Source organism: Leptidea sinapis, chromosome 26, assembly GCF_905404315.1.
Source record: "Leptidea sinapis chromosome 26, ilLepSina1.1, whole genome shotgun sequence".
Lineage (NCBI taxonomy): Eukaryota > Metazoa > Arthropoda > Insecta > Lepidoptera > Pieridae > Leptidea > Leptidea sinapis.
In genome coordinates, this window is record NC_066290.1 from 517,644 (window position 1) to 538,325 (window position 20,682).

Consider the following 20,682-nt stretch of genomic DNA (forward strand, 5'->3'; position numbering starts at 1 on the left):
TCCTCCTTTTATATTTTTGCAATAAAAGCGACAATGTCCTTTTCAAAGGTCTATTCTATCTCTGTATTAAATTTCATCGCAATCGTTTGAGTGGTTTAGGCGTGAAAACATAACAAATAAACTTACACTCACATTTATAATATTAGTAGGGAATGTGTCATGAAGTGAACGCACCGGCGCGGGCCCTAGCGCGAGCCTCACTTGATGGGAGGTGATCCTCGCACGTCGCGCCATTGTTAACGCACATTTTTTATCAAATTATAAAGTTATCGCAGCTATGTGGTAAACTGGCCCGGCCGTGATCGGCGACGGCGAGATCTGTAGAGTGCTGGCCACACGAGAGAGCAGCGAGACGGTGGTCGCGGTGGTGGGACCACTCTCTCCGGCCGGCCGGGTGCGGGCGCCGCGCTCCGCAGTCACTCGTCGGTCATAGCGCGGAGCCCGTGCTCTCACTACCAGCGCCGTCACCACTACCACACTACCACGAATCTGCGCTCGCGATGTTACTCGTGGCGGTATCATTGCTACTCCTCATTGGTAAGTCATCATTTTCGTCAAAAGTTTCCAATAATAAAGTGCACGTGAATATACAAACGAACGTCTAATCATAGTGTTTACAATTATTAAGCCCGAAAATTTTGAAAATCAATTTTTAATTGAGTTTAAGTTCGAATGTTCATGATAGATGGGTCCTTCCGATTACTGTAGTTCATTCGTAAAATCATGTGTAATTGTAAATATTATATAAAGTAATGATAGTATAATTCTAAAATTATAATTGCAATGTGACAAAATGCAAAAAAACATTTTCTTTCATGTGTGTAAATAAATAAAATTCTAAAAACAAAACGTTGTAATTTTAATATTAATCTCAAATTAAGAAAGATTAAATAATATTTATTACTTCATGAGGTAATATATATAATAACATCCTTTAAAAATAATATGTAAAAGATATACTTACCACACTATTCACCAGTCATATTTAAACGAGCTTTTTATTGGATGGATTAATAATATATCCTTGCTTGGCTATTCTGTACTATCTGAGTTACTGGGTCATCCTCTTATTTATATTAATATGAGAATGGACTCAATTTAATATCAAGTTGAACTGAAAAATTTTTACTATAATATTGCGTTTAATTTAATGTTGTAACAAATTTGTTTGTATTTCCATCCGACCTACCCGTTAAAAGCTCATACGCAACCCTCAGCTCACAAGACAGATCCTTTTAAATGTAAGAGTTACTTACAATATTTACGAAAAAAGTTGTCTAAGCACTCGCTCACATGAAAGTACATAACGTGGAGTGTTCAGATGAGCCTCCAGTCCACCGGTGTCGGAACAGACATCGCGGACAGATAACGAATAACTAACACTTACACTAACACAGTTTATAAGTACAATAATATACAAAATCGTGGTATTCAATTCCTTTTAAGCCCTAAAAGTTAGCTGCATCAGACTAATGAGCAATTATTGAGAACATTGTTGATATCTAAATAACTGATGGTGTGTGTCATTGATCCCACACAATGTAAACACAGTACAGGCTCTGGCAGAACAATCGGACGTGTTTGTATTACGGAGTATAAATCGCAATCTCCGTGTTATGTTAGTTGACGTGTCTGCTTTGTATGGCCGGCTCTGATATTAGGAGGAAATATGCATCACTCAGTGATGGATACATATTTGTTCCCTTTGGAGCAAAAAAAATAATACAAGGGTTATCGAGGCGTCTAACGGATTTGACAGGTGACCCAAGGCCTGGTACATACCTCTGTCAGAGCCAGCTTCATGGACACCTCACTTGCCGACCGCGATCATCGCGATATATAAAATTTGTAATTAATTAATTTTAATAGATTATTTGAGTTTTATATATAGAGTGTTATTAATTAGTCATATATCATAAAAAGTAATAAGAATATAGTATGTTAATTGCTTGAATTTTATTATTGTGTCACTGGTAACTCAAGGCTTTAACGACGAATTTTGAAGACTGAAAATTTATAAGAATCTACTTAAAAGATGTTTGGAAATAAAATTAAATAAATTGTGAGCTCCTCCCGCGTCCAATCTCGCTACCATCATTATAATATATATTATTGTCGCTCAAATGTTATTTATCTATGATAAATCCTACGACAATAATTTAAATATATGATGCCCGCAAGAGGATTAGTTCGGTTAGGCGCGTGAGTAAGGATCAAATCCTGGTCGGATGGGATTTTAAAAAAGAAAACAGATAATTCAAATAAATATAAAAATACAATTATTTTATATTTACAAAATAATAAACATACAAGTCGAATACTGTTATAACTTAGGTATAATGGATGGTATACAATCGTTAGTGAACGGTGGTCGGTTTTCCTGTCGGAGATACATTACGTCGGGATATACCGCCAGCTGACACCGAGGGCGCTGGATCCGAAAAGCTTCCGCTCTTTGTTACGGGACCCATTATCATAGATAATAAGCAATATCCCAGAGACAATCTCTCGCATTCGCTGGCACTGCCAACTTGTGAAACCAAATGGATTTTGTGAAGATACGATATATATATTTATATAGAAGATATAGTGATGGCGACACTTGATGTTGCAACACGTTCACTGTGCACACGCTGGCCGAGACAAGACCAAAAACAATCATCAACAAGAGCTGACTCAGGTGCAGCCACAACACAAGTCAGATTGCGCCAGAGCTATTTCAAAAACAGACAATCTTCCAGAATTTATTTGCGTAATATCCTAGCGCTCTTGTATTACAAGGACTTATGGTTAGCAAAGCTAGTTCGACTGCTATTCCAAAAAAGTACTATTGTATTACGAGAGATCCCGCACTGCGCTGTCTCCGTGACCGTTCACCTTCGCTGATCGAAACTTGTGTGGAGCAATCTACAAGCAGAGCTATGACTCGCTGGTAGCTCAGTTTGAGATGTTTTACAATAAAAATCAAAAGAAATTTTACTTTAAAAAGTTTCACTTCAAAGAAAGGATGCACAAGATTATTGTGCTTGAACTGAGGTGTTAGGCATATCTATTGAATGGCTGGTAGATTTACATTATACTCTGAGTTTTAATCTGTTTGAATATTTTTGTCTCTGGTCAATTTATCAACCCTTCATTCACAGTAGCTACATAATTTGCTCAGTTCGAGACTATTTCATTGTAATAATAAGTCACATGTTATCCTAGGAAAGTGTTTAATGCCTACTAATCCCTACATTATATTGTCTTAATTTGATTGTTATTTGTTTGCTAAGAATTTTTGCATACTAACAATGTTTGTAAATCGCTTAAGTGCATGCATTGTTCCGCAGACACGCGGTGCTATGGTGTCTGGTCAGTGGTTGGTCGCAGGGCCAGGCGGCGCCATCATACCGCCACTGACCAGTTGTCACTGAACCTGTTCTGTTCAATGGAATGCAAATATTTTTTTCAAAAAATGATGTACAGTCAGTTATTTAACGTCAATAACATTATCTTTTGTGATGCTTCAATACAACTCCAGCTGTTTGACTTATTTCCAAATTGATTCCTCTCAATATAACGTAAGGTTTTGTAAGTTTTAATAATATTTTGTTTACATTCTACATAAGTTATCAAAGCCGTCGCGATTAACTCAAGCTGTCTCAATCATTGGGTCGTGTTTTATGAAGCAATTGACATTTCCTTTGACAGTGAAACCTAAAAGTAGAGCAATGTGTTAGGCAGGAGTGGTGACTTGAACATTTAATTACAATTAAATTTAACTCTTCTCTCCATTCTAACAATATATGAAACAGAAAACATTTATATTTTTTTTTTTAATTATTATATATTTTGGTCTGAGAGACGTTCCATTATTTCCTCTGTTACTGAGCATATGGCTAAATTAAAGAAAATGACATTTTCAGATTTTTACCAAATCAAATCAAAATCACTTAATTCATGTAGGTCACGGAACTGACACTTATAAATGTCAAAAAAATATTTTTTTCTCATTGAATCTACCGCTGCTACATAAAGGGTTGAGCTAATGAGAAGAAGTAGCAAGAAACTCACTGCCACTCTTTTATATCAAAATTTACATTTTCATCGATTTACAAATCATTTCAATTACAATATAATATGTTAAGCGGTGCAACGAACATACTCAAACATCAAATAGTCAATGCCTTACACGAGTAAGTCAAACAGTAAATGAAAATTAATACAAAAGTTATTGAGTACCACACAGTATATTCTATAAAAAACATAATAAATGGGTAAATGATATGTTAGATGGTCACATCTAGTTACAGTTAGTGACCGCGGTGACGTCAGTAGTGGCACGCGATGTTAGAACGTCTTTCATAAGCAAGTAGGCTTTATTTTATTGAAACACAGACTAATGAGGTTCTTGTCATATAAGTGACGTGACACGCTCATAGAGCTTGAACGATGTGACACACTTGTGATGATCTCCGTTGTTTGTTCAGATTAGATTCTTGTGGGTCTGATTGTACTCAAAACACTTACCCGTGATACAATCAGTAACGTTAACACTTTCATAGCAATTTCCTAATGTAGGACATGATCATTTTCTGGTGTGAGTAGTATATTTCAACCCACGACCCACGACCTCCGGCGTTCCGTGCCGGTGCTCTCACCAACTGAGCTAACCGTTCGAGTACCACCTCGTTATAAAATTCTGTTTGCTTTGTTCAACTCTCAGGTTGTGGCTTCATCTACAGGATCTACTTTACAGTTGATAACCTGCTCAACCCCAATATTTGCATATTAGGAAATTGACTTGAGATGTCGCTCTTGTAAATCTAAACAATATGTTATGTTTTTAAAGTGATAACCCTCACTTCTAGGATTAATACACAAATAAAATTTGAAAAACAATAACACGGAACGCCGGAGGTCGTGGGTTTGAATCCCGCATCGTTCATAAAATTTTGTTTTTCAAATTTTATTTGTGTATTAATCCTAGAAGTGAGGGTTATCACTTTAAAAACATAACATATTGTTTAGATTGACGATATATTATGTTGACATATGCACAAAGTGGACACTGTGCATACTGTTTGTGTTGTGAACACTCGTGGTAGTGGTCTGTGTTGAATAACACATAACAAATTATTGTTTAACAATACAGACAGACAGACAGACTGGTGGCGAGTGCTACCTGCTTATGAAAATACTACGATCGCTTGGGACGCAAAGACGAATTGACTTCTATTAAAGTGGTTCTTCAATATTATATTCAATTCCAAATATAACTTTATATTGTCAGAGCTCGCCAGCAACGAAATGTTTGTGTTATTATATAATGAGGCAATTCGGACAAAGATGGACTTGATTTTCTAGCTGTATTGTTATTATTTCATTGAAAAGACATACTTAATGATATCTATAAATTTAAAATAACTAGTTTTTCATTTTTTAAAGTAATATAACCTTCATTAAATAATGTTTGGCTCTAAATGGATCCATATCATTACTCCGTTGATCTCTCCATCCGTATCACGAAACCCTTAAACACAGTCAAAAATGTCTGGGTGAGTAAACATCAGATGCTTAAATTTGGATCTTTATAGATCCAGCTTATACATAAAACCAATCAATAGATATGGCCGTAAAAGCCATTTATATTGTTATGGTATGGTGCGGGGATTCCTGTTTCCGTAATTAAACTCCTAAGTTGGGTTCATCTTGCGTGCAGTCCTGATCTGTTCCGGATCGTCCTCATATTTTCAACCATTTTTACCCGTTGGTAGGACACTCCTATACATTCCAGTATTACATGAGACCGTTTCGGCTTCGACTAGACAGCTTCTGCATTTAGGATTGTCCGTTCAAAAACATTGTTTTAATTTTATTAGTACAGAACCCACGCATTCGTCCGTTATTTTAAACATAATGTGAATAAGTCAACAATCCATTAACATTTCCATGGGTCCCGCAGTTTCTTTCAACACCAGATATCTAGTGTTTGTTTGGAATCCAGATTTTATGTGGTTCGTCAATCATTCCTCTAAATTTCAATTTGTCAATACCAATATATATAAACCCACATATAAGTTAAAAAAACAATACATACTTAAATAATAAACCCACAGTTTGATTGAAATAAGATAGATCACAACGATTCGTAGATCGGTTACTAACAAGAGTTCTGTGCTCACTGATCGGTTGTTGGTTCTGGATCATACGGGCGGTGGTCCGCACAGAACAGTTGCTCTAGTACAGAGCGCTCCAAACTGCGATCAACTGTATCGTGTGACGTCATATCGAGACATTTTCCCCACGCGCCGTTCTTTTCTGTCGTTCATATATAATTTTAAAAGAAAAATAAATACACATGGTTAGGCTCACCAGCTTCAAAATTGTCTGACCAGACAGGCCACTATCTAAAATTGAACAGATTCATGTAATATTTCAATAAATATTAATATGCATGCGAAAATGCTTTAAATTTATTTTTATGGTAGGTAAAACTAAGGTGAACTTTTACTTTGAATTTCTAATCTCTTGTATTTTTCGTGATCTTCTTGCTCGTTACTATCGACGTGTTTCTATTGTCTATTGTTATAATAGCTACGTCACAATGATGTCGTCACAAAACTGGGCAGCGTGACGCGACCAACCATCAGCCGTGAGCCACAACAATTATATTATCATCATAAAGCTGTTCTCGCAACTTGTAAAATGCTGCCAATTATCATAATTAATAAGTTTAAATCTAGTGTCTTATCTTACATATTACATACGTATTCTCGGTTACATAAGTAGCGCTCTACAAAGCACAGATTACATTCGGAGAATTCCTGTGATCTCTAGTCTGGTGCACCCCAGTATAAGGTCGAATCATTTGTCGGGGATCCAGTGTTCTGTAAACGGGTAGATTACTTGGCGTTTTGTAAAGACTATCAATTTATGCTAATAAATGCTATTTATTCCATCGGCCATACTGCGAAAACTACCGATCCGATCGGAATAATACTCATACCATATGATGCAGCTTGTTTCGGAGAATATTTATTACATAATTTATGGTGATTACTTCTCTGGAACTTATATTTTTTGTCTTAAAATACATATATATTCGCAAAAACAAAAATAATTCAGTCAATGATATTTCATTATACACTGGCCTGCAAAAGTATCACACTTTTCAAATTATTTTTTTTTCTTAACTATAGAAGGTAGAGATTTAAGATTAAAAACGTTTTGTTGCATTTTTTATAGGCTTTAATTCTTAGAAACAAAAATTATACATTAGTAACATTTTTAAATAAAAAAAGATAAAACAATGAAAATAGACAGTATTACATGATATTTAATTTTTAATAACTGGTATTGCCTCCTCGAGCTCTGATTACAGCTTCGAGCCGGTTTGGCATACTGAACACTAGGTTTCGGAGCCGATGTTGGGGAATAATCTCCCATTCTTCTACCAGGGCCTGCTTTAGTGCCCTGAGGGTAGTAGGTGGTGGTCTGCGATTTCTGACTAGCCTCCCAAGCACGTCCCAGGCGTGTTCAATCGGGTTGAGATCAGGACTTCTTGATGGCCAAGCCATCACGCTAATACCGACCTCCTGAATATACTTTTGTACTATATGAGCCGTGTGTGGCCGGGCATTATCATGCATCAGCATCGATCCATCACCCATATTTACTAAATACGGCCCTGCATACTCATTGAGAATCTCTTGAGCATATCTTTGCCCAGTGAGGGTGCCATTTTCTATGGCTACTAGCTCTGTGCGATCTTCTGAAGATATGCCAGCCCATACATGTACACTGCCTCCACCGTATGGGACTCTTTCTGAGATGCAGGCTTGAAGGTATCGCTCACCAGGTCGCCTGTAACCAATTCGCCTTCCATCAGAAGTGTAAAGGGAGAATCGAGACTCATCTGCAAACAAAATTCTTGACCATTCTTCTTCATCCCACTGCATGTGTTCACGGGCGTATCGCAGTCTACACTCGTCGTCTACAGTCGTCACTCGATGCTGTCTCTCGAGTTTTGGGCCACTCGCTGGTCTTCGGGGTTTCAAATTTGCTTCAACAAGTCTTCTTCTCACTGTACTGTCACTAATGTAGTCCCTCCGGGTCTGAAGTAGCTATTGCTGGACTTCAACTGCATTTTGGTGACGATTTCTTAACACAGTGGAAATAATATAACGATCTTCTCGGGCACTGGTACACCTGGGTCTGCCATTACAAGGTCTCCTCAGATGGTGTCCAGTATCTTCGTACCTTCGCTTTACCTTCTCGACCGTTCGTACCGTCACACCCACCATTCTTGCAGTGAGACGAATACTGATGCCTAGTTCTAGAAAAGCCATGATCCTAGCACATCCTTCAACTGAAAGAGGCATGATAAATAAATGTTATGTGCTTTTTAGCATAAATTTTTAAAACAAGACCCATCGATCTTGAAAAAAATTTAAAACAGAAAGAAAATGTGAATGGTAAAATTGTAATTCGGAAACGTCAACTTTGAAAAAGGAATGGTTTTGTTTTTGAAGTTTTTTTTTTCCAAATCTTAAAAGAAGGTTACCGACTATAAAGTTTTTATGTACAAAATTAAATTCTGTTTGGAGTCCTTTTTATTTCGAAAGTATATCTTGTGAACTTAAAACGTTATCCCAATTTTAAAAGTGTGATACTTACTTTTGAAGGCCAGGTATTTTACAATTCATACAACGAGCGGGCGTGGGTTACTTAATTTATCTATATAAATGGCAAATAATATGACCGGCAAACGTTGTTCTGCCAACAAAACAACATTTGCCGGTCATATACTAGTTATTATATAAGACGAGGCAAACGTGATGGGTCGTGGTGAGGAGCCACCCGAGGACATCTGGAATACCAGGGGCTTAGAGCTCATGTGTTGCCAGATTGTAAGTAGGGAGTGTGGTATAAGGTTAAAGGTCCCTTAGTTGTTACGGTTCGGGCTGTTATTCCATGAAGTGGTTCTGTTGTGTTGCAACTATTTCTCATAAAACGGGCGATTGTAGATTGCCGGAAGTAATGCACAACTATGAGGGTGGCTTGAGCCACTAGGCCTGTTTGCCCCGCGTCCGTACAGTTTTGCCTCAGACAGAGAACGCGGGGCAACCCGGGCGTCCACCAGTAGGTAAAAGTCCTAAATATCGAAATCTAGGGATGGATTCTTCCGGACTGCTTAGTCTGGTACCGTCCTGGAGTCGTTTATTTTTATTCGTGCTTTCATTTGTCTCTGACGGGGGGTGGACATCAGCTTTAACTGGGAGAAAGGGACCTCCGGGCGTGCCGGACCAATTCAGTTGTGTCATTTAGGTAAGACTTAGACGCAATATGGTACTAGCACTCATAAACGTTGTTTTATTGTGTGTTTGTAACACAATTTACGACGGAGATTGTTCCGAACAGCTGTTTGACCTTATTTGTTTTGATACTCTTTTACTCAAATGATCTTGCCCCAAACTAGGCATAGCCTGTACCATGGGTGATAGACAACGATATATTTAATACGATGTACTTACTTAAGTGGTCATAAATACATAATATAAGCATCCCTGACTTTGAAAAAAACATCCATATTCATCATATCAATCAAATTTACCGGGCTGGGCTATATGAGTTATATTAAATTATTAATTATTTTTTTAATTATTCAATTTTATTCATTTAAGGCCAAACCTTCGTCTCGCCGATGTCTGTTGTTCGTTTGTTTCTAATATTGTTATCGTAGCGGTACTGAGCATATTCGCTGTTTAGAATCCAATGTATTAAGTCCGCGTTACTCGGTCACAGTGTGCACGCTCCATCGCCGAGTGGCTTAGCGCTCGCGCGCCAGGCCCGGTGGTCAGCCGTCGATGTACGGCACATTCCTAGCGACCACTGGGTCACATGGTAACGGTACTGTGAACGGTGCGCGGAGCTCGGCCGCCTACCACTTGCTCGCTTTCTTTTCATATTATTATCTCTTATCGCGTCCGGATCATTGTCAAGTATTATACTATGCTATTGGTATTATCCTTGGTGAATGTAGACAACGCGGCCATGACAATTATAAAATCATTACAATATTTTGAAAAAACAGTTTAATAATCAATATTGGGTGACCAAACAGTTTCAACACTCACTAACAGTTCACCATATTTTTCTGAGTGCAATTCGCTTAATGTGACTTCTGCTGTGTTTTGGAAGGTTGTTAAGAAACCTTCACACACTTGGCAATGCAAGATTTTTTGACATTACTGAGAATAAAATAAAATACATTATACATTTACAAAAGTATACATTTATACAATAGTACATAGGTACATCATACCATTTACCACCACTTCGGAAAACGTTGAGCTTTCATGAGAAAAAGTGAGAAGAACCTCATTGCTATTTTTACAATCAATTTTTACAGCTTCATCGTCTTACAAATTATTTTAATAAGAATTTACGTATAAATATGTAAAAGGTTAGAACAACTCTTTTGGGCCTATCATGAAAATGTATTAGATTGAAACAAAATATTATGATCAAGTTCTTAGTCTGAAATAATCGTATATTTTAATCGTAATTAGAAGGGTCCGTTTTGTACCCCGTTTTAAAGAAAATTATTGAAGATCTAAATTAGAAGATTAATATGAAGGCAAAGTAATATGTTACATTTTCCATTACATGAAATGATTTTTCTGCTTCATACTTCTATTAGACTTTTTTATAGATGTACGAGCCAACGCACGTACATTTGTTATTTCATCACTTTTACGCCACATGCATTAACTTAGGTCATTTAGACAATCAGTTTGTTATCGGTAATTAATCACGCCGCGCGAAACTCATAAACATATCATTTAAGAATCTATCAGTATATTTTATCTTTTTATCAATATATCATTTTTACAACTATCAAAAATTTTTTAAAAGATTTTTTTACGAAACGTTGAAAATACAAGAATACAATACCTATATTCCTACTTTTATGTATTTCATTTATTGTTCAGTCACAAAAAGACGACTTACTGTTGTTGAGTTGAGTTAATCTATTAACTCAAGTGACCTTTTTTTATTGCTATTTGATAGTTCATCATACTCACTGTGTTAAAAAAAAATTAAAACGTGAATTAAAACCGCAGTATTTTGATGAGAGTTTATTATAACAAGTATTACTTGTCTATTAATGGACATTAAAATAGCAAAAATTACTATCTATCAAAGAGAAAAGCCGGAGAGGTGTTATTTTATTGTTAAACGTCAAAGAAGTACTATGTTCTACGAAAAAATAATTTCTGGCAAAGTCATTATAGGTCATAACACAAAATGACTTATACCAGCAGCATTGAGATCCGAGAGTGAGCCCGTAACGACGACAAAGAATATGTTATAGTACAACTAATAGGTACGGTATCGAAGTGTGACGACTGTCGCGGGAGTCGGGACGGGGTAAATAAAACGTCATTTAAAACACATTACAGGCACGCGACGGTCTTAGTGCCGGCGCGAGCGACACATTAACTTTGTACCGACGTTATGTTTTTCCGTAATAATATACGATCTCTTATTTGATTTGAGTATCTTAACATTTTTGCTAGTTAAAGATTAACATGTTATACAATTGATTTAAGTTTTCTTCTTGACTGAAGTTAAGAGAACTTAAATCATTTGCATAATTATGGATTTCCGGTAAGTAACGCCTACTTCAATAAATTTTATTAAAATGTTAAACAAAATAATTTGTAATGGAAAGGAAAGTATTGTATTTTTGGGCTAAAACGAAATACTGCAGATATTTGACTGTTATAAAACTTGGTATTCGATATTTTGATTATTTGTTAACTGTTGTTATGAACCCAAATATTATAACTAAAGGGAACTCTGTCACTATAGTCCGCTGTCTGTCATCGACCGCGACGGGATGTTTGAACATCCACCAACATCATAGTTGTGTTGCTATTGTAGCTTATGACATCCACATAAGATCATAATTTATTTATTCATTAAGTTCAAAAAATTGCATAAACGAATGTAAAGACTACATGGCACCAATTAGCAGCAGTTTGGGAATTTCGAACTTAAATGAAAAAATGTAAAATAACATTTTTAAAGCAATTTATTGCTTCATCACTATAATATTATAGAATATATTAAACAAAAACAAACAAAATTTCGATTTATGTGAGCATGTTAAAAAAAAGTAAATATCATGAAAAGAAAATAAATAATAGAAACCTTATTGACTTAGAAGTGAGCATTACAAGTTTGCTTTTGGTTTTTGTATTTAAGAGAATATCATATAAATAAGATAAAATAAGTATATTGTTGCGTAGCAACGCTGCAACGTAAATGACGAGAGTGTCAAACTTCAAGACATTGTTAATTTCAACAGCTCCGTCAGCAATACTCGTAGCTCAGCGGAAAAATGTTTACTTTAGACGCTGTAGACCTGGGTTTGATACACCTACCAGTCTATGGAATTTTTTGGGTTTTGTTAAGTTAATGGAAATTTCTAGTTAGTTCAGGATCAAATCGAACAGAAAAAAGGGATGGAAAATGTGTAAGCAGGATAGAAATAGTTAAAAGAATTTTCTAGTACAATATATATATCATAGTAGCTGACACGGGGACCGTAAGCTATTTATATATATTACAGTTCCAAGCAATACTGACTTCATACGACGTGCTTGATTCAACTACTGTCTTCTTTCGACGTCAGACTACACACATCTCTTAAGTCAGCATGTGGCTCACACGAGGCCCGCGTGTAATTTAGAAAGGTTTGACTTTCATGTCAACTCAGCCTCTTTCAACACAAAACAAAACACGAGTGACATAATGTCTGTGTGCGTGCCGTGGGGCGATGTGTGCGAACATTATTACATCGGTACTCGTGTGAAGGTGTCGGCGTAACAATAAGTTTACTACAGAATATTTGATAATTAACATTATTAAGTAGAAATTATTATTATTCAACATGTTATGTACGAAAGAGGCTTCATATTTTGGGTAAATTTATTAAGGATTTGGCTCGGTTAGAAATAACAATATTATTATACTTAACGAAAGACGCAGTCTACACAGAAAATCATCATTATTTAGAAAAAGAGCACTTCCTTCTCTATAATAACAACAACGTTCGTTGGTCAGCTATTTATTAAATACATATAACATATAATTGAAGAGTTCCGGTAGGCATCTATGGTTTTTCTTTATCAGTTGAGAAAACCGAGAAAGCCATATTATGTGAACCTGTACAATTTGAGGAGTTCCCTCATCGGGCCATAATAGACGGACTTGTGAGTTGATAACCTCATCTTTTTTTAAGTCGGGGAAATAATGGAAGGCAGTCAAGACAGAAATCATAGTAACTCAACGCTAAACAAAATAAGGGATTGACACTCCTTTACTCAATAACTTTTGTATTAATTTACATTTACTTTTTTGACTTACTCGTGTAAGACATTGACTATTTGACGTTTGAGTGTGTTTGTTGCATCATTTTACATTTTACATATTATATTGTAATTGAAATGATTTGTAAATCTTGATATAAAAGAGTACTTCTTCTCACTAGCTAAACCCTTTACGAAGTAGCGGTAGATTTAATAAGAAAAATATTTTATTCATTTTATGACATTCACAAGTGTCATTTCCGTTACTTTCGTGAATAAACTGATTTTGATTGATTGATTTATTTATTTATTACGACTCTACAAAGGTTACCTTTAAATGAATAAATCTGAAAATATATAATATACCATTAAGTATTATTAAAATTAATAATTTATAACGAAATATTCTGTTTGGTTTTACTGTTTTGACTGATTATCAATTATTTTAGATTGAATCTAAATAAGAATAACGAACGAACAATGAATATCTAATATATATATATTACAAATGAATACCCTCTTTTGAATTGTATAAGAACCAATAAAGGGGCCGTTATTAACTTGCAGTTCAATATTCGCATGAAAGTTGGACGCTATTGTTAGAAACTGTAAAGGGTTTCGATGCGATGCTCCGTTAACTATTGTACTTGTGCTTTTACAAGTTGAAGTAGCCCGAGGCCGGGGGACGGTCCAGGGGCGCCACTCAGACCACTTTTAATCACTGGTCAATATACATTTCTTGCAAAAGGATAAACTGCTCAAGCCCGCAATTTGCACGCAACAAGAACTCCCGAGTAATTTTCTCGTAACGTGATGTCCAATATCAAATGAATGCGGAACAGGAAATGAAAACTGACCAAGTGTCGGATAAAGCAACACCAAGAGATCCATACAATCGGTACGGCACGCGTACGATACCCTATAAAGAACCCCAAAAATGGTAAATTCTCAAATTCGATTAACTACAGGCCTGTTACTTCTGCCTGCTCTCTAATATATTGGACAACATTTTTATGCCGCCAGCTCTTGGTGTCATCAGTTGACCAACTACCGACAGTACTACTTTCGCCATGGTCAGTCCGCGGGCGATCTTCTGATAGAGTCTTCTCTAGAAGAAGAACGTCTAAGAATGGGATACCACAAGCCTTGTTCAATTTAATCCCCGGAAGAAGTTTTGTTGTTAAAAAGAACCCATTTGTCGTGTCACCGCTGTTCGATGACTAATACTAATACTGACGAATACTTGTTCTTATCATCTTGTGCGATTGTTAATTCCGCGGACCCAGTGCTCTGTGAATAGCTAGCTAACTTGTCGTTGCGTAGAGACGTCGCTTCATTGTGGGTCTTCTACCTCATTTATCACGGGGAGTGTTCTGAAGAGCTACATATATAAATGTCAATAATAACTAAGCCTGCTGAAGTCGTCTAAAAAATACTCGACCGACGATATAATATAAATTATAATAATCAAATCAGCGAGTCCTTGGTTCTACATAATACGTAATGTTAAATAAAAATAAATCAGTGTATTTTTTTTCTATTTCTTTCTACTTGTTTTTACTGTGACATTTTAAAACTTATGGCAGATTTATCCATAAATCAGTTCATATATCGGAGACTCGGTCTGCCAAGGGGAGCTCCTTTGCCTGCCTTAACCTTGACATACTTCCACAGCTTCTATTCACTTGGATCCGTTGGATTGAACACTAAAATTGCCACAAAATGTTACTTTCCACTGTTATAAACATACGTTGACTAATGGGTCGTTTCCCGGTGTGAGGAGGCTGTGTTGTCTGTGAAGCGGAAGTTTTGAATTAATACTCAGCTTAATATCAGACTGGAGATGGCAGTTTTAAGACTTTTCATGACAGTATAGTGTTATATATACAAAAGTTGACCGTTACGGATATTGCTCACTCAATATAGCCTTGCTCAGCAAAAGATACCGATTGATACCATTGAGATGACGCACCTTTTTGTTTCACCACAAGTATCGACGTTGGCTATAGGTACAATATGACTTATGTATGAAGTTAACTGACCTACCTATTGAGAGAGCACACGATGTAACTTGCCTTAGTATTTTGAACCAGGAAAGAAATGAAGAGATTTTTCTGGCATATTGTGACGTAAGATGAACAATAGATTCTATACGATGAACGCCAGCGAATATTACAACGGCTGACTCCAGTTCAAATGGGGCAATAATGCTACAAAGCGATACTTGCCCATAGAAAAGTTTGGTGGTCACTTCATGGCGTAATTTTCTACAGCATCCTTAGCTCCAGAAACCATTAAATTAAAGCAAAATGCTTTCACAACATTGAGCTGTTGAGTCCAGGTCCCACAGGCATCAATGAAGTTCCCGTGAGATGGTAGAAATGTAAAGATAACGAGAGTAATTTCTTCGATCAAACAGATAATAATATTTTACGTATCAAACATTTTTTGTATGTTTCAGTAGAAATATATTGTATACGGCGGACATTAATTAATAGTTCACACGCATTGCAGATCTTCATGGTTGTTACTCTAAGTCTGACTGTAGAGAGTCACACATCCCCCAGTAAGCGTGTTCCCCTCCCCGCGCCCCCGTGGCACCCCGTCGGAGTGTGACACCTAATTGGACAAGTTTGAAGTTTGTGGCAAAGTTTGTGTCACAGAGTACTTTTTGTTTCTAGTAAAGTCTGTGTATAACGCCGCTCGCCGCGCTCTATTTAAAAAAATTGATCTACAGAAACTATGGATAGGTGCACGTGTTTGTAGGTATATTTGTCTTACTACCTAAACTGCCTCATTAGCTTTCAAAACAAAAATAAAACTGTTTGAGAATAAGAGTAAGTGTTACAAATTAAAAGTAAGGTCACGCCTGATCAGGGCGCACCTGTGGAGGATGATCTGGACTGAGGTGGAGTGTGGTCTTTCGTCCCCACTCTCGGTGATCTGATCGGACACCTGTCTTTTGGTGTCATCTAAACTATGTTGCAACCGACTGCCTTAGTGCTTACTGCCTTATCATTTGTGACAGAACATTCAATCCATACTTGTATTGCATGTATTTTATACGTTTGTACCGTGGTGGTGGCTCATTCATTCACCAAATCTTCCAGATAAACCTACAGGCACAACTAAAATAACAAACTAAAACCACACTCCCACGAACAACCAAACTGTGTAATGATCTTTCTGGCGCGGTGTCTGCACGCCGGCCAGTACGACATGGCAGCCTTTAAAGTAAAGGCTACACTTGTTAAAAATATTGTACTGTTAAAAATCAACGAATTTAATATTGTATGTAATGATTGCTATATGTAATATATTTTATATATAAATAAAAATGATTATTACAAAGCACAAAACTCAAAAGCGGCTCGATCAATTTGGCAAATTTTTATTTGGAAGTTCCTTAAGGTACATGGAAGGGTATAATAAAAAATTAAATCAAATTAAAAATAAAAATTGCATGGAAAATAGTAAAAACAACACTGTTCTGTTCAGATGAAAACTAAAAGTGTAAACAGTTTGTAGTATAGTAAGTATATTATATATAAATAAAAAATATAATTTAATATTGAACGCAATGTATCTTCGAGTTGCAACACTTCTGCTGCCTGCACCGGCGCGGTGCTCCATTACTGTTGTGATAAAGTTTCATAAGTTCTATTTGTCGTATCGAAATTATTGTTAAGTTGGTTTTGTAATGCGTTATGGCTCACAGTATAATGTCTGTTGTAAGATGTTGCTTTACAGCTGGTGGATCATCTGCTCGTTCGGTCGTTTATTTCCATTAACAGATAAAATATTAACAATCTGAAGATTGAGCTTTAAGTACTCCAAGTTTGTCATTGCACTCACGACAGTCATAGTATTGAGCGACAGTATTGGGCGTTCCGTATACTGACAGACATACCTACATACTGTTACGTGTATATAAAAGATATCAACGCGTTCCCTTGGACGTTGCACTGGTCAATCGGACAATTATTACGCTTTCTACTGTGAGAGTAAATGAACACTATGGAGAGGTGATCGTCCGTCTGTGTCACTGCATGTTTCTTAATAATGCTAGTGTATTCTTTGTTTATGAAGTGTAAAGTAATATGGTTGTTACCACCTGACTACAAACCAGCCAGCAATCCAATTTCCTTCTTGCCTGGCTGTAAAGGCACAACTTCGAGTGAGGTACGATGCCGTGCAAATAGTTGAGATGGATGGCTGGCTGGACTCCAGTGAGCTGGTGGCGAGAGAGGTGGTGTGTTGAGATGTGTTACTCGCTCATTACGTGGTACTGAAATGAGTTCAACAGATTAATACTCTCACGTAACAAACGATATTTTATTGATTGCAAAAATAAAACATATCTTAAAGTCATGTGACGTAACAGAATAAATAGTTTACTAAGGAATTTTAGTTATTGAATCTAGTATTATACATATCTCTTCTATCTCTTCTCATTTGGCCATCAATTTGTATTTTAGTTATTTATCGAGGCATAGAGTCTCGTATAAGTAAACAACGTAGCAATATGATAGCAAATAATTTTAATTTACATTCAGTTATTTATTTAATTCTTTATTTATTTCACTGAGTAAACAGACCTATCAATTCCATTAATTATTTAGAAGTAAAGTAAACATATGAGACGTACCAGTTAACTTAAAACATCTTAAGTAACGAAGTAGCAAATGTGACAACAATTGAAAATAAACTTTATGCTAAGCAATATAATATAATTATATACATGTACATTTTCCAATATATATAAGACAGTAAAAAAAAGTGATACTAATTGGTTATGAAAGATGACATTAGTCTGGTTATATTGGATTTATATTTAGAAATGGATTACGAAAATATATCAAAGCTGATTAATGAATTATTGTAGTAATCACACGATCTTCTTATAAATGTGTTTTTAGCATAGTTTGTACTTCAAAGTAATATATAAAAGGTACGTTGAGAACGTGAGTGATAATTATGACTCAAAACGGTTAAGTTTAATTCAGTTTAATTAAGATTGAGTTTGTATATTATATTTTTATAATGTATGTAGTGTATTTTACATATTTTGTCGTATTGCGTCCGGGCGACCGAGGCTACAGTGATTACGTGTGATGTGTAGTACCACACGGCCACATCCACGTTGAGCATCTGTGAGAAGGGGTGATGACGTACAGGGCCCGATCATTCTCGACAAAAATGCGTAGAAAGTGAGAGCAAATAGTGGAAAGTTAATGTTGTGTGGAGATCAGACGACGAGATACTGTTGCGATACAGACGACGTGCGGAGGAGGAACGTGGGCTCGTTGACATGAAAATACTTATTTTGCTTTACTTTAAAATTTACCAGTATTTATTATCCAAAAAACGTTACTTATCCTGCTCCCATTTGCACTTGTAATAAGACTTGAAAACTTCGAAGTAACTAATAAATGTTCTGGCTTTATAGAGCTGACGGACTCCATGTTGGGTGAAGATTTGATTAATCATTATTGACTACTTGACCTTCTTATACGATCATTATAAAGAAATTATTAAAGTTATTTTTAGAATGTGTGATTCCAAGAGGCACCGTGTTGATACAACGTACCGCCATGAGCCTGGATCACGATGGCTGGCGGCCAACGCCGCCGGGGCCAGGTCGGTGGAGGTCGAGGAGGAGGCGGTTAGGATTGTGACGGTTAGCAGAACACGAACAATGCACAAATCAATCGGACACAGAATTAGTGACCGAGAGAAAGTTTCGATAATTAGAAAGTCTCAACAGATAAATCTATGTGATTGCGTATTTTTATGCGGTTCAATACTGCGTGGAATAAAAATAACAAACTCGTTCTATTTTTGGTACGCAATGTTTGGGCGAGTTCCGATTGCAGATGACTTTCTATACCCGCACGCAAGGTGGACAGCTTAAATTTATTAGTAGAAAATCGAGATAAATAAAATTTTATGTTTACCATAATATATAATAATTCATAATATTTACTAACTGGATGCGATTCATCCATGTATTTGATACTCGACACGTTTTTGTAAAAGCTAACATAATATATACATAATTGCCCTATGTATAGCCTCCTGGAATATATATAACAGGTACGTCCCAGGGTGTTTAAAGTTTCGGGGCCGTCCGATGACGACACAGCTGCAGCAGGCCGATTCGGCTGAATTCGCTACGATACGAGCTTTATCATTTGTCGCATGTGTTAGCAGCTTAGAACTGGTATCAATACCTAAAACCCCAATACCGACTCCGCCAGACATAGAGAATCCCTTCCTGAGTGTCCTCACTCAGGCCGCCCGTCGTATTCCTGGGAGGGCACATCTCCACTTATACCAAACGTCAAACCAAATACCGCGTGGAGACACCTCAGCAGGCTTTTTTATTCCTGATTAGACTGATAGTGGATAAGGCATGACACATGTGACAACTCTTCTTATTTCTGGCTAAGGCGCGGTGGTGACGGTCACCATCATCATGCTCAGAGTAACACAATACACAAATTTTCTCTTAAGCCACAGATTTATTTATTTATTCAATAGGAAGCCAACGTTGTGAACTATTGTGATACTTATTCTAAAGCACACTCTTATGTATCTATGGTAGTATGTATGAATTGTACACGTCAGTTACACACTAAATTAACATGGATAATGAATATATAAAGAAGAACTTAAAAACAATACAATACATTCTATGCAAGCAGTAATTTTAAAAACATATCTATATAACTAAAAATATTACAAAAAGCCATATAAATTAAACAATTAAAAAATAATAAACAATTGAAGGGTAACTAAACAATATGGACAATAAACATTTCAGTGTGAGACAATAAGAAAAGTAAAAAAAAAGAAAAAACAAACATGCAAACAATATCAAAAACTTTAACAGGCAATTCTAAGTGGAGAGTTGTTATTAAATTGTCGCCTAACAGTTGTTGTATGTAGAGTATGTATCGACTATTCTATTTACAAAAGCGGGCTTGCCAACGTTATTCCTAGCAAGTCGTTGTCTAAATGTTTTCTTATTTTGAATGTGACTTCTAGCATTATACGAGTACCTTGGTACTGCTACTAATTAATATATTTAACAAATATGAATTATCAATACCAATTTATACTTTTATATATAAAATAATATATGTAATTTAAATAGATCTATTAAGTTACTACGATAAGATTGAGCGAAATATTTAAATAATTTAAGATGATCGTAATAGCTGTAAGTTTGTTTCAGTTCATTATCTCTGTACACCAATTGCTCTCAAATTTATTTTGCACTTGCTTCTATCCTGTCTTTATGAAGGTGTTACTG

The 20,682-nt window shown here is 36.1% G+C and overlaps 1 protein-coding gene across 4 annotated transcripts in view; it reads left to right on the forward strand.

Annotated features, from left to right (window-relative positions):
- Positions 1–370: 370 nt before the first annotated feature.
- Positions 371–20,682, forward strand: part of LOC126972281 (protein Skeletor, isoforms B/C) — a 73,935-nt gene continuing 53,623 nt past the window's right edge. For 3 of the 4 annotated variants that reach the window (XM_050818920.1, XM_050818919.1, XM_050818921.1), the window contains exon 1: positions 371–537. In XM_050818920.1, coding sequence (XP_050674877.1) covers positions 501–537 — 37 coding nt within the window. In that variant the 5' untranslated portion in view covers positions 371–500. The remainder of the gene's footprint in view (positions 538–20,682) is intronic. The other variant, XM_050818911.1, reaches the window with a different exon arrangement.